At 41.3% G+C, this 14,716-nt stretch overlaps 1 protein-coding gene across 1 annotated transcript; it reads left to right on the plus strand.

The window, feature by feature from the left end:
• The first annotated feature begins 8,445 nt into the window (after window positions 1-8,445).
• LOC118834505 (immunoglobulin alpha-2 heavy chain-like) lies at window positions 8,446-13,149 on the plus strand. Its single transcript, XM_036741950.1, has 5 exons — window positions 8,446-8,848; window positions 9,445-9,708; window positions 10,129-10,197; window positions 12,285-12,398; window positions 12,915-13,149. The coding sequence occupies exons 1-4, from the start codon at window positions 8,446-8,448 to the stop codon at window positions 12,395-12,397; spliced, it is 849 nt and encodes a 282-aa protein (XP_036597845.1). The 3' UTR covers window position 12,398; window positions 12,915-13,149.
• Window positions 13,150-14,716: the final 1,567 nt, after the last annotated feature.

The following is a 14,716-nucleotide window of genomic DNA, read 5'->3' on the forward strand; positions in this document are numbered from 1 at the left end:
GACATCAAGAAACAATAAGAGAGTAAAAACTGAAAAAATAGAAGAAAATATGATATAACTCATTGGAAAAATTAACCTAGAATATAGATTTAGGAGAGATAATTTAAAAATTATTGGGCTGCCTGAAAGTCATAATCAATGAAAGAGTCTAGACATAATATCTTAAATCTAGATGGTAAAATAGAAATTAAAAAATCCACCTCCTGAAAGAAGTCCCAAAATGCAAACTCCCAGGAATGTTGTAGTCAAATTCCAATGACCTCAGGTCAAGAAGAAAATATTGCAAGCAGTCAGAAAGAAACCATTCAAATATCATGGAACCAAAGTCAAGATCACACAAGATTCAGCAGGTTCCAGGATAAAGGAGCAGAGGGATTGGAATACTATATTCCAGAAGGTAAAGGAGCTAGGATCACAACCAAGATTAACCTATCCCACAAAACTGAATGTAATCCTTCAGGAGAAAAAATATATATTTAATGAAATAGAGAGCTTTCAAGCATTCCTGATAAAAAGACCAGAGATAAACAGAAAACTTGACATTCAAACACAAGACTCAAAAGAAGCATTAAAAGTTTAATATGAAAGAGAAATTATAAGGATTTAATAAGGTTAAACTACTTACATTCTTATGCAGGAAGATGATACTTGTAACACCTAAGAACTTTATCATTATTAGGGCAGTTAGAAGGATTCTATATAGATTGAGGGCATGGGAGTGAGTTGACTATGTTGGGATGATGTAAAAAAAAGTGAAACGGTGAAAAAGACAGATGCACTGAGAGAAGAGGAATGGGAGGGGAAGAATGGGAAAACTATCTCATGTAAAAGAGCACACAAAGAGGTTTTTACAGTAGAGGGGGAAATAGGGAGGGGCGGTAGGCAACACGAATCTCACTTTCATTAAAATTGGTTCAAATTGGGAAGACTATACATGCAAACTTAGGCAGGTATAAAATCAATCTACCCAATAAGGAAGTAAAAAGGGAAGGGCATAAGAGAAAGGGGAGGTGATAAAAGGGAGGGTGGATTAAGGGAGATCATCATCAGAAGCAAAATGGAGGGACAGGATAAAAAGAAAGAGAGGAGGATAAACAGAAAAAATAGGATGGACGAAAATACACAGTTAGTAATCATAACTGTGAATATAAATGAGATGAACTCACCTATAAAATGAGAATAGCAGAATGGATTAGAAACCAGAATCCAATATTTTGTTTACAAGAAATATACCGAAAACAGAGAGACAGGAGACAGAGCCAAGATGTAAGAGTAAAGGCAGGGACTCACTTGAGGTCACCTGCAACCCCCTCCAAATACCTTTAAAATGACTCTAAACAAATTCTAGAGCAACAGAACCCACAAAAACATGGAGTAAAAAAATTTAGTCCAAGCCAACTTGGAAGATTTGCAGAAAAGGCCTATTGCACCAGGATGAGAAAGGAATGCAGTCCAGTGTAGTCTGCGCCGGCACAGATCAGGTCCCAGTAAACCTAGAGCTGGCCTCCAGGTGACTGATGATCTCTTTGGGATACAGACCTAGTAATGGTATTTCTGCTGATGGCTCCCTGACCCCCTAGCCCACAGATGCCAAAGACAACTTAGAAGGTAAGCATAAAAGGTCTATTGCACCTAGATGAGAGTGGAATGTAGTCCAGCCCAGCCATGCCAGCACAGCCATGGCCCCAGCAAATCAGGAGTTGACTGAATCTACAGTGACAGCTGCAGTGGCTGCTCTCAGAGCTCTCAGCCCACAGATGTTAATGGAGTAAAACAAATGATCACAAGAAGATTACAGGGGTCTTTTTGCTAGCAAAAGCTATAGCTGCCTATTCTCAGATCTGGGTCACAGCACTGGGTGGCAGTCCCATGGCAAGGAGGAGCACTAGCATAGCAGAGCTTGTGGCAGCAATAGAGGGGGGACCATTCTCACAGTTTCAGGGCAAAAAAGAGTGCTTGTGCTCATTCACAGATGAGGGCACAGGCCAGTAAAGTAGTAAATATCTCTCCTTAGATCAAAACACCTTGGAAGAAGTGAAAATTTAAAGGACCCATATCTGAGAAAACAGCTGCACAAAACACCCAAAGCTTGGGACAGTGCACCTTTCAATATCCATTTCTTTACCACCAAAAGAGCTATAAGTATTTTGTACATGTGGGTCCTTTTCCCATTTTTATGATCTATTTGGCATAGACCTAGAAATGGTATTGCTGGGTCAAAGAGTATGCACAGTTTTATAGCCCTTTGGTTATAGTTCCAAATTGCCTTCCAAAATGGTTGGATCAGTTCACAACTCCACGAACAATGCATTAATGTTCTAATTTTCCCACATCTTCTCTAACATTTATCATTTTCCTGTTTGTCATGTTAGCCAACCTGATAGATGTGATGTGGTACCTCAGAATTGTTTTGATTTTCATTTCTCTAATCAATAGTGATTGAGAGCATTTTCTCTTATGACTGTAGACAGCTTTAATTTCTTCATCTGAAAACTGTCTGCTCATATCCTTTGACCATTTATCAATTTGGGAACGCCAACCACCCCTTTTTAAAAAAATTTACTCAGTGCCCCGCTCCCAGAAATCTACTTCCTTTAGCCCTGTAGTGTTTTTTTTAATTTGCATTATTTCACAAAATGTATATGTGTATATATATATATATGTATATATATACATATATTTAAATAATGCATTTCAAATTCCATAATTTATTGAAAACTTATGGGTTTTTTCTTGCATTCATTTTTTGATGCTGCAATATTGTGTCATATAACCACATAATATCATATTGTAAACAAGTCATTACACAGACATATTCCGGCTGATGCATGCTGGACTTCCCGACAAGGCACAACACACTCACCTGACAACATTTGTTTCCTAAGACTGGTTAGTGGTCTTGACCACTGATCAGTTATAATTTGGATTTTGTGCGTTTATTTGAAAAATAGTGTAATCACTATGACTTTAACTGTTATACAATAGATGAATCATGTATGAATGTTTTTTTCAAGTTTCTCATCTTTTCTTTTTCCTTATGCTTGCACTGCCCCCTTATTTTTATTCAACAGCCCTCAGTTGTACAAGAGGCTACTACCACACACCCCCCGGGGTTTTCCAGCACCCCCTAAGAGGCAGTATCATCCACTTTCAGGACCTGTGATCCAAAGCCTCCAAGAAAAATATGAATTGGTACTGGGCCATGGAAAAGCTCCAAAAGGATTTTGAAAATCAAGTAAGAGAGGTAGAAGAAAAATCGGGAAGAGAAATGAGAGTGATGTAAGAAAATCATGAAAAACGAGTCAACACATTGGCATAGAAGACACAAAAAAACACTGAAAAAATAACACCTTAAAAATAGACTAGACCAAATGGTAAAAGAGGTTAAAGAGGTTCAAAAAGCTAATGAGGAGAAGAGTGCCTTAAAAAGCAGATCTGGGGGGCAACTAGGTGGTGCATTGGGTAGAGCACCAACCTGGGAGTCAGGAGGACCTGAGTTTAAATCAGGCCTCAGACACTTGACACACTTACTAGCTGTGTGACCTTGGGCAAGTCACTTAACCCCAATTGCCCTGCCTTCCCCCTCCAAAAAAAAAAAAAGCAAGATTGGCAAAATGGAAAAGGAGACCCAAAAGCTCACTGAAGAAAATAATTCCTTCAAAATTAGAATGAAGGAAAAAAAGTTAATGACTTTACGAGAAACTGAGAAACAATAAAAAAAAAAAACAAAAAGAATAAAAAAATAGAAGACAACATGAAATATCTCATTGGAAAAACAACAGACCTGAAAAATAGATGCAGGAGAGATAATTTAAAATTATTGGACTACCTGAAAGCCATGATCAAAAAAAGAGCCTAGAAATCATCTTTCAAGAAATTGTCATGGAGCCCAAAGGGCTATAAAACTGTGCACACCCTTTGATCCAGAAATACCATTACTAGGTCTGTATCCCAAAGAGATCATCAAAAAGTGAAAAGGGCTCAAATGTACAAAAATATTTATAGCATCACTTTTTGTGGTTACAAAGAATTAGAAATTGAGGCGATGTCCATCTTTTGGGGAATGGCTGAGCAAGTTGTCATATGTGATTCTGATAGAATGCTAGTGTACTATTACAAATGATGAGCAGGATGCTCTCAGAAAAACTTGGAAAGACTTGCATAGGCTAATGCAAAGTGAAATTTGCTGTGTGCAAAGTAATATTGCAAGATAATCAGCTGGGAATGACTTAGCTATTCTCAGCAATACAATGATCCAAGACTATTCTGAAAGATTTATGATGAAAAATGCTATCCAAATTCAGAGAAAGAACTGATGGTGTCTAAATACAGATTGAAGCATATTTTTTTATTTTATTTTTCTTGAGTTTTTTGTCAATGTTTTCATTCATAAAATGACTATTACAGATATATTTTGCATGACTCCACATGTATAACCTGTATTGAATTGCTTGCCTTCTCATTTGGGGGAGGGGGGCGAGGGGAGTTTAGCAAGGGAGGAAGTAAGAGAATTTGGAACTCAAAGTTTTAAAAATGAATGTTAAGAATTATTTTTACATGTAATTGAGGAAAAAGAAAATAGTAAAGAAAAAGAAAAGAAACAGAGACACACATGGAATAAAAATAAGAGACTGGAGCAGCATCTTTTATGCTTCAGCTGAGGTTAAAAAAGGCAGGAGTAATAATCATATTCTCAAACAATGCAAAAGCAAAAGTTTGATTTATTAAAAGAGATAATCAGAGAAACTATACTTTACTAAAAGGTACCATAGACAATGAAGTAATATCAAAAAAATTTAATGATATTTCTGTGATAAAAATCTCATTTTTTTTTTTTGCATTTTGGCAGGGCAATTGAGATTAAGTGACTTGCCCAAGGTCACACAGCTAGTACAAGTGTCAAGTGTCTGAGGCCGGATTTGAACTCATGTCCTCCTGACTCCAGGGCCAGTGCTCTACTCACTGCACCACCTAGCTGCCCCCAAAACCTCATTTCTTAATGATATGGGGAATTGAGTCCAATTTTTTAAAATAAGAGCCATTCCTTAACTGATAAATAGTCAAATGACATGAACAGTCAGTTTTCAGAAGAGATCAAAGCTATCTATACTCATATGAAAAAAATGCTCTAAATCACTACCAGTTAGAGAAATGCAAATTAAAACATCTCTGAGATACCACCTCATACCTATCAGACTGACTAACATAACAGTGAAAGAAATTGACAAATACTGGAGGGGATGTGAATAAATAAGGATACCAATACATTGTGGGTACACTTGTGAACTGGTCCAATAATTCTAGAGAACAATTTGAAACTGTGCCCAAAGACCTAAAACCCTTTGATGCAACCATACCACTATTAAGTCTGTGTCCCAAAGAGACCAAAGAAAAAGGAAAAGGACATGTATGTACAAAAATAATTTTAGCAGTTTTTTTTGTGGTGGCAAAGAATCAAAAATTGAGTGGATGTCCATTAGTTGGGGAATGGAGGAATAAGTTGTGGTATATGATTATGATGGAATACTATTGAATGCTATAAGAAATGATGAACAGGATGGGTTTAGAAAAATCTGGGAAGACTTACGTGGACTGATGCAAAGTGAAGTGAGCAGAACCAGGAGAACACTGCACACAATAACAATATTGTAATGATGATCAGCTGTGAAATACTTAGCTCAGATCTGCACAACTTGGTAGTAGGAAGAGGCCAAAATTAAAGTAGGCTAAACTTCTTCAGGCTGCAGATAGGTATTTAGAGGCTCACTTTGCAAGTAAAGGTATAATTAATGATTAAACTAGTTCTCAAAAAACTTTTTTATTGAGACATAATCCAGAATCAGCAGACATTTCTTTATGAAATCACCTTCAGTAAAAGACTTCCCAACAGCAGCAATTTTTTTAGAAATCTGAAAACCTTAGTAGCCACCTAATTTTCTGAGTTTACTTTCTTGAAAAACCATTGTTCTCCTCTGAGATTTTTCAACAATTTAGATTTGCTTTAATTTGCTTGCATTGGTGTCCAATTTGTGTAAGTAAGGATGTTTGTTTTGAAATGGTGACAAGGATTATATTCCTTCAGAAGGGGTATTATTTCTTGGCAAACAAGGCAAAATATGTGTTTCTCATGTAAGTAAACAATTATCTATTTGTCCACTCCAGATTAAACACTCTATGTTCTGATTTGAGCTTTCCATTTCTTTTTTATCATTGATTTTAGAGTCATCCCCAAAAACTTTAATATTAGAACTAAAAAATCTCCACAGCAACTACTCATATATGAAGAAATACTGAACTGAGTGTTTGACCTTGAAGAGGGCACTAGACACTCATGTAACTTGGACCATGGACTTGCAGCAAGGGAGGGAAAGAAGCCCTTATGTTGTTGCCACTCATCTCAGAGCTGGCATCAGCTGTGTTGGCATATGCCTGCATTCACTTTGACCCTATTCAACACCAGTAATGACCAAAAACACAGTGAAAAGATATGACTCTCGCTCCCCACAGACTAGAGACAGACTGACAATAGTTGGTTGCCATGGATCATGTGACAAATAGGAGAGAGTGCACAGTGGCAACCCACCTGCCAAGTCACATGATGGGCAAAATAGTGATTAATGGAAAGTGGGTTAAGTGTGGCATGGACAAATCACTTGTTACATCTTTACTTTCTTTTATATACTCTGCATTTTTCACGGGCCATCCAAAATGCTTTTGCAGGTTGCAAGTGGTCAGTGGGACATACATTGTGCAGACCTGACTTAGGTACTTTGATCAATACAACGATCCTGGATAATTCCAAAGGACCCATGATGAAAAATCTACCTCTAAAGAGGGAACGGATGAACTCTTCAGATTTAAGCATATTTTTTAAACTTTCTTTGTTTTTCTTTTTTTTAAACATGGCTAATATGGAAATATGTCTTGCATGACTTCACATGTATAACATACATCATATTTCTTGTCTTCTTAATGTGTGGAGAAGGGGTAGGAGGAGAGAGAAAATTTGGAACTCAAGATATAAAAAAAGAATGTTAAAAATAAAATCAATGAATCACAAAAGAGGTATACATAAAATTTTTTGAGAAGAAAAAAGAAGTCTCAGATAAGAATTATCTCATCATATGAACTCCTGATAATCTCAATTTCATCAAAATGGATTTGGGAAACTCTTTCAGAATGCTCCAGGAGCATCTGCAGAGTCTTTGCATGAATATCAGGGTCCCATCAATGGTTTCCTGAAATATTTCCAAACACCTTGGGAGGATTAGTTGGCTCAAACGTTCCCAAACTCCACGGGGAGATACAGCAATGCAAATATCCAACAAACCCCCAACTCCTGAGACAATGGTCAGCCATAGTTGGACAGGTGCCCACCAAGACAAGGTTCAGAGGAGACATGTAGTTTAGTCATCTCTGGGCAACCATAGTTTGTTCTTGAGGTTCTCCAGTCCTTCTTGACTGTTCTTCAGTCTATGACCAGATGCCCTAATGGATGCCAGAACACACTCCCTTTTAAGCCTTCTCCTGAGTTATCTGGCTTAACCAAGGGATAGATCAGTCAATCTTACACAATGGAGTTGCTAAGGACTGAGGGTAACAAATCATTAACGCAGCCACTCCAGAAGTCATCTGAGGCTTTGCAAAAGTGAAGCACTTCCCAAATGTCTAGCCTGCCTGGGGCTTTGCTGTGAAGTTGATCTAGGATGTATATCCTGAAGACCCTTACACTTACCTGGAAATTTGTCCCTGGACTTCACGACCTTGAGCTCTCATGGGCTTAATTCCAGGGACTCTCACCTCACTTCCTGTCATCCTCATGTTGCTCCACCCTTCTTAAGGACTATTCTCTGGAGACAAGGGTTTAGGTTCCTTCCTGTGTCACCGTGAACAACTCAGTGGGAAAATTTTGGTCCTGGAACAGAACTGACTGTGTTGCCAGGTAAGTTTCCATGTTTTCAGGGAATATGTGCAGAGATAGGGAAAGTTTGTCAGGGGATCTCACTCCACTAGATCCCAAGTGAGCTATTATGGATATGGGGGGAAGCTTTTGGTTGGGTTGATGGTTCCAGTCAACCTATGTCCTGAGTTGTGGCAGTGAGTTTCTGTGGCTAACTTTATTTTCAGATAGACCCTCTCTATTGCCTACTCCAGGAACCCCCAGTCCTGTCATCTCCCCTACCCATGAACCCCTATCTCCCTAGCCTTGGGAATCTTATGACACTCAGAGCCTCTGATAATCTGGGAAGCTTCTGGACACAGGACTAACCTTGACCCCTGTGCTGCCCTGGATCCCAATAACAACCTTGACCTCTCCTCCTGCCATGGGTCCTTTGTCCCCTATATCCTACCCTACCTAGGTCTGGGGTGGAGGTGGGGAGATGGGTCGAGGTTGGGGTATGAGGGAGTTTAGGGGAATCAAAGCTCTATCTCCCAGGAGGAGGTATGGATGGACTGCCCCTACTTATACTACCTCCATCTCTGATTCATTCAGTGGAACAGACAGTGCTGGAAGAGTCAGGGGGAGGCCCCCACCAAGCTGGAACGACCCTGAAACTCAAATGCCAAACCTCTGGTTTCCAGTTCAAGACAAGCAAGCTTGGCTGGTACCTTTGGGCCCCTGGCCATGCCCCACTGTGGTTGACCAGTCTCAAGAGTAGTTCTGCAGAGGCCAGGGAAGACCGAATCACCACCTCCAGGGAGGATGCTGGCAGCCGGATTTTCCTGCAGATTGAAGGCCTGGGCCTCAGAGATTCTGGTCAATATCACTGTTCAAGGAGGGTGGGCAATGGAGATGACACAGACAAGTTGGTCTTTGGTCGTGGGACAGATGTGACTGTGGAGCCTGGTGAGTGCCTCTACTATCCCAGTCCTAAGAAAATCCTAAGACTCTAGGTCACATAATCAGACAGTGTTGGTCCTAGACCAGAAACAGGGTTCCCCATCTCCCAGTCCCCTCTCTCCACCACAGTGTATTCTGTTACCATGCACAGCTGACATTCCCACTCTGAGCTGAAATCTCCGGGAATGGATTATGGTGGGTCATTAAAGGGCTTTGGGGTCACATCATAAGACATACAGACTTGGGACACTCAGAAATAAAATCCTGGAACTTGTCAACACCAGTGACAATCAGGAGTTGGGGTAATTGGGAAGGAGAAAGGGGATTGTGGTCTACAGGGCAGTACAAGCTTATGAGTTTGGGACATGAGAACAAGGCTGAGGCTGGGACTTGGGGCAGGAAATGGGGCTGAGGTTTGCTTTTTACAGTTGCTTGATCACATGAATTTGCTCTCCACATGTACAGCCAGGTTGCGGTTAAGGGGGGCAGGAAATTTGGGGGTAAAATTTGTTTTTCACAGTTACATGTTGGTCATATGTTTGCCTTTCCCACATCTGAGACTAGGTCCAGATAGGGGACAGGAAGCCATCATTTGATTGCAGGACCTCGGGCCCCCCTGTCACCCAGTGTGTTCTTGATGAGGAATCAGGATTCTGTGGCCTGCCTGATCAGGAACTTCCACCCCAAGGAACTCCATGTGTCCCTGGCCTCCTCTGGAGCTTTGATCTCACACCAAGCTCTTGCTTTGAGTCCCATGGCCAACGGCACCTACAGGGCTGTCAAGATTGGCAGGGTTGGTGAGAATGATACAGTAACCTGCTCAGTGACACACCTTGGGAAAGAGATACATGTATCCCACCAGCCAGGTATGATTAGCCCCTGGTTGACAGTGGTTGGAGGAAAGGAGGTGGAAAAGAGGGATGCTTCAATCGAAAAAGGGGCATCCTGTGTTCAATGAAGGACAGGGACAGGGATGTAGGTTGTCTCTGGGGAGGGGTATTATAGGGTGCTAAGTAAAGTTTTAACCTAGGGAAAAGATTACTGGAATTGGAATGTGGGGCCTAGGATGGAAAGGAGTATCCTAGGAAAAAATAGGTCATAATGCTGGAGATAGGAATCCTGGTCTGGGGACTAGGTCTTGGATTGAAGGGGGCAGCTAGGATCATGACATGGTCCTAGTTTAGGAAGGTAGTGTCTGACTTTGAGAAGGGGCTATGCACTGGGGGAGTCAGTTCTGGGCTCACTGAGGATCAGAGCTGTGTCTGAGGATGTGTTTCTGGTTTCAGATCATACTGGACCAGACCCTGGGATTGCCTCTGAACAGAAACTGTCTTGCACTGAGAAAAATCTTACAGGTGAGTTAAACATTCATGGTGAAAGGGCACAGCTAATGAGATTGAAGCTGAGAGCATCATAGGAAAGAAAAATGCAACAGTGACCAGAAGAAGAAACTCATAAAGTCATGAAGTTACCAAGAATCAAATTTATATTTGGCCATGTAAGGAATAAGTTTCTGAATATTAGGGTTGTTAAAAGTGGAATGGGCTGTCTGAGGAGGCCATGGGGGTACCTCATTGAAGCACTTTCAGCAAAGGCTGGATGAGACCACTTAGGGGTATGTTGTAGAGGGAATTCCTTCTAGGCACAGTTTGGAGCAGTTAGCTACTTGGGTCCTTTCTAAGTGAAGTTCTCTGAAGCTATGATCCTACTGGACTCTATGTGTTTTACTTTGATAATGGGATAGCCCAGGATTCAGAGTGACAATAACCCCAGGTAAGGAGTTTGGCTGTGTCATAATTCAAAGTGTATAATGTTACCCAGGGCTCAGGAAATGCATTACTCCATAAACTCAGCTGAGCCCACCCTGTTCCTTCATAACTCTCTCTCAATAATTATTTCTCACAGCGATTGCTCCAAACATCCTTTCTCTCCTCTTCATACCCTCATCTTCCACAGTTGCAGCAGATGTCCTACTTCAAATAGAGCTTGTCATCATTTCCTTTAAACTTCTTCCTTCTGTTGTTCCACCACTATTTCTGTCACCATTGCATTCATCCCATGCTTGAATCATTTTTGATTCCTTGATCAATTTTTGATTCCTCACCTCATTCAAATTTCATATCAAATCCAATATAATCTAACAAATATTTACTGACCACCTACCTTATGTGAGACATTAGGGATTCAGTGGAAAAATGAAAGACATTCTTTGCCCTCTAGGAGCTTACATTCTACTGGAGGACAGGATACCACATACAAACAGATAAGTATATACACAATTATATGAAGTGGGAAAGAGCACAAATGAATAAGGGATGAGGCAAGGCTTCCTGCTTGAATTGGTGAAAGACCTCAGCCTCGAAGGAAGCTAAGAATGGAGATGAGGAGGGAATGTATTCCAAACTGGGAATGGGGTGAGGGGAGCTGGGAGATAGAATGCACATTTGGGGAACAACAAATAGACCAGGTGGATTAGAACATGGTATGTGTGAAGGGGGAATAATGTTCATTAAACATGGAAAAGTAGATTAGAAGCAAATTGTGAAAGATTGCGAATCATCCTGGAGTCAATAGGGAGCCACTGAAGATTCTTGAGCTGGGGAAATGACATGGTCAGATTTGTGTTTTAGGAAGATAATTTTGACAACTATATAGAGGATATATGGGGAGAGACTGGAAGAAGAAAGATCAATTAGGAGGCTGTTGCCATAGTTTAGGTAAGAAATGATAGGACCCTGAACCAGGGTGGTGACTGTATGAATGGGCAGAAGGGAGAAAAGAAATACAGAACTGAAAAGACTTGATAACAGATTGGATAAGTGGTGTGAGAGAGGGGAAAGGAATTCGGATGGTGCTAAAGTTGTGAACCTGGCTGACTAGAATGATGGTGGTTCCTTAAAATAAGTATGGAAGTTTAGATGAAAGCTAGGCTTAGGGGGAAAGGCAATGAGTTCCACTTCACGATCAGTTTGGAATGCCTAGAACATACCTAGTTCAGGGGTGGGGAACCTTTGGCCTTGAGGCCACATGTGGCCCTCTAGGTCCTCAAGTGTGGCCCTTTGACTGAATCCAAACTTCACAGAACAAATCCTATTATTAAGGGTTCACTTGAGGACCTAGAGGACCACATGTGACCTTATCCTAGTTGGAGTCAGAAGATCTAAATTTGAATCTCACCTATGATACCTATTAGCTAAGTGACCATGGGCAAGTCACTCAAACTCTAAGAGCCAGTTTTCTCATTGATAAAATGGCAATAGTAACTGTAATGCCTTCCTCATGGTGTTTTGGTGAAAATCTCATGAGATTTTGTGTAGATTGTTTTGCAAACCTCATAAGCACTACAGAAATGGTAGCCAGGATTGGTTCCAGAGCTTAGATTTGGCCCCTTGAATCCAGCATGCCTGACCTTGACCTTGACCTTTACTGTTACCCCCTGCAGAAGGACCTGAGCAGGAAAACAAGCTATTCCTCAGTGTGATGGGCCTGAGATTGCTATTCATGAAGACTGTGGCCATCAATGTCCTCTTCACCGCCATGGCCTTGATCTCCTGAGGTAAGTGTCTAGCTTTGGCCTATCTTCCATTCCTTCTAGCTTCACTCAGATCGTTAATCCTGATCTCCTTTCTGTCTCCTCAGATTTTCCTCTGTACTTTCAGCCATAGCTCAGTCTCACCCTTTTCCTCAGTCTCCATTTTGTCCCCTCAGAGTTTTCTCTGTCCTTCAGACCCCTCCTTAGCCCCTTTACTATACATTTTGTTCATTTCCCACAGAATTCTCTCTGACCCATCAGAATTTCCCCATGGCTTCCACCTCACTCATTATCCCCCATTTGCCTTTCAGCCTCCTTTCTGCTCTAGGTCTCTTTTCTCTCGTCTCAGATACCCTTTCACCCTGCTTCAGCTTCACCCATGCTCCAATTCACACTGGTCTCATCTCTGCCCCCTCAGTACCCCCTCCATCTTGTTGTCTCTCCTTCTTCTTGAGACTTGACCTTGAGGGGAAGGCTAAGGGGCAGGGCAACAGGGCATCTGGCTACCTGACATTTGACTTCTAACTTCTGCTTCTCCAGGAAGAACTTAAGGAAGAAGGTCTAAGAAGTTGCCACTTGGAATCCGGATCTCTCTGGGGACCCCAGAATGATCTCTGGATAAACTCAAGATGACTCCAGAATGACCCCCAGCACTCATAATTATTCCAGTTATGTTTAATGCCCCTTAAGCCCAAAACTTCATTGCTGGGTCCATATTTCCCATGATATAGTATTCCTAATTTCCTTAATCCAACAATAAAGACAAGAAAGCCTTGCTGTGCTCTTGGCTTCTTTGTATCATGATGGGATGTTCACAGGCAAAGTACATTGGGATCTGATAGCTTAGCCTACTGTGATACCACACTCTCCATTCATACCCCACCACCACCTTCTTTGTATTGGAGGATCTGTTTGAAGCTGACAAGGGGATGAACTCATGCTAGTGGGAACCTGACCATGGGTGCCAATGGGGGCCAGGAATAAGAACATGTGAACTAAGGGAAGGATAAGGATGATGATGATGATGATGATGATGATGATGATAAAAATAACAATAGCTGGCATTTATATAGCCCTAAGGTTTGCAAAATGGTTTAGAAATATCTCATTTTTTCCTCCCAACAATCCTGCATGATAGGTGCTATTATTATCTCCATATTTTGAAACTGACTTGAACAGATTTGCCCAGGGTCACACAGCTAGAAAGTGTCTGAGGTCATATTTTTACTCAGGTCTTCTCAATTCTAGGTACACTACTGGGCCACATAGCTATCTCTGCAAGCTGCTTGGGGTGGGGACCTGCAAGCTGCTGGTGGAAAGTGTGCTTCACCAACTTCCCTTGTCCAACTCATTTTGTCCCTGTGATTGTGTTTCCTCAAAGAATCACTTTCAGAGCTAGATAGTGGTTGTAGCTGAGTGGTCATTCAGTTGAACCCATACCTGAAAAAGAATCCCCTCTATAACCCACCCAGTAAGTGGTCATCCAGTCTCTGCTTACAGAACTCCAGTGAGAGACAGCCCAATATCTGGTTGGCCAATTCTTGTTTTGGATAGTCCTAAATGTTAGGAATTTTTTTTCCTTCTATCTAACCTCAGATTTCCATTTGGCATAAAATAATTGAACATCAGCAGTACTGACACTTCCTAATTCATAGGGTGGCTATGAAGAAGTGGCTTTGTAAACTCTAAACTGCTACAGGAATTGGACCAATCTCAGGGCCCAATCTCTCTCCTGGGCTCCTGATTCCCTTTGCTCATTACCCTTTGGATGTTTCTAGCTGGATATCATCACAACACTTCAAGTTCAGTGGGTCCAAGCTTGAACTGATAACCTTCACCCCCAAACCAGCTCTAGATCTTTTATGACTTAAGCAGAAGAATGAAGAACTATTATAGCCCAAGTAGACATTTATATCTTAGACACACACACACACACACACACACACACACACATGCACGCACCTTGTTCTAATGCAAAATATTAAAGGAGTGAAAGGCATCTGCAGACATCAAACTTGGCTCCCTCAGCTCAGCTTCTATCCTTATCTCAAGAAGCCTTTGTCTTCCCTAGACACCTGTCAAGTACGGGAGGGCAAACTGCAGTCTCAACCTAGGAGGAAGCCTACTGGTCCATCAAAAAGAGGCTCTCCTTCCTTCCTCCTCCCCCTAACAAGGGGAAGCACTGGCTGTCAGTTCCTTTGTTCATACTCTCCCTTCATGGATCAACTTAACAGGGAAGGTGCCCCCCATGTTTTTTGTAAAAAGTGGTCCTGAAAAAATAGGCACTGTATGGGCTAAGACTTGGGCTAGCTAGAACCTGGGGACAAAAAAAATCATAACAA

This window comes from Trichosurus vulpecula, chromosome 1, assembly GCF_011100635.1.
Source record: "Trichosurus vulpecula isolate mTriVul1 chromosome 1, mTriVul1.pri, whole genome shotgun sequence".
Classification (NCBI taxonomy): domain Eukaryota; kingdom Metazoa; phylum Chordata; class Mammalia; order Diprotodontia; family Phalangeridae; genus Trichosurus; species Trichosurus vulpecula.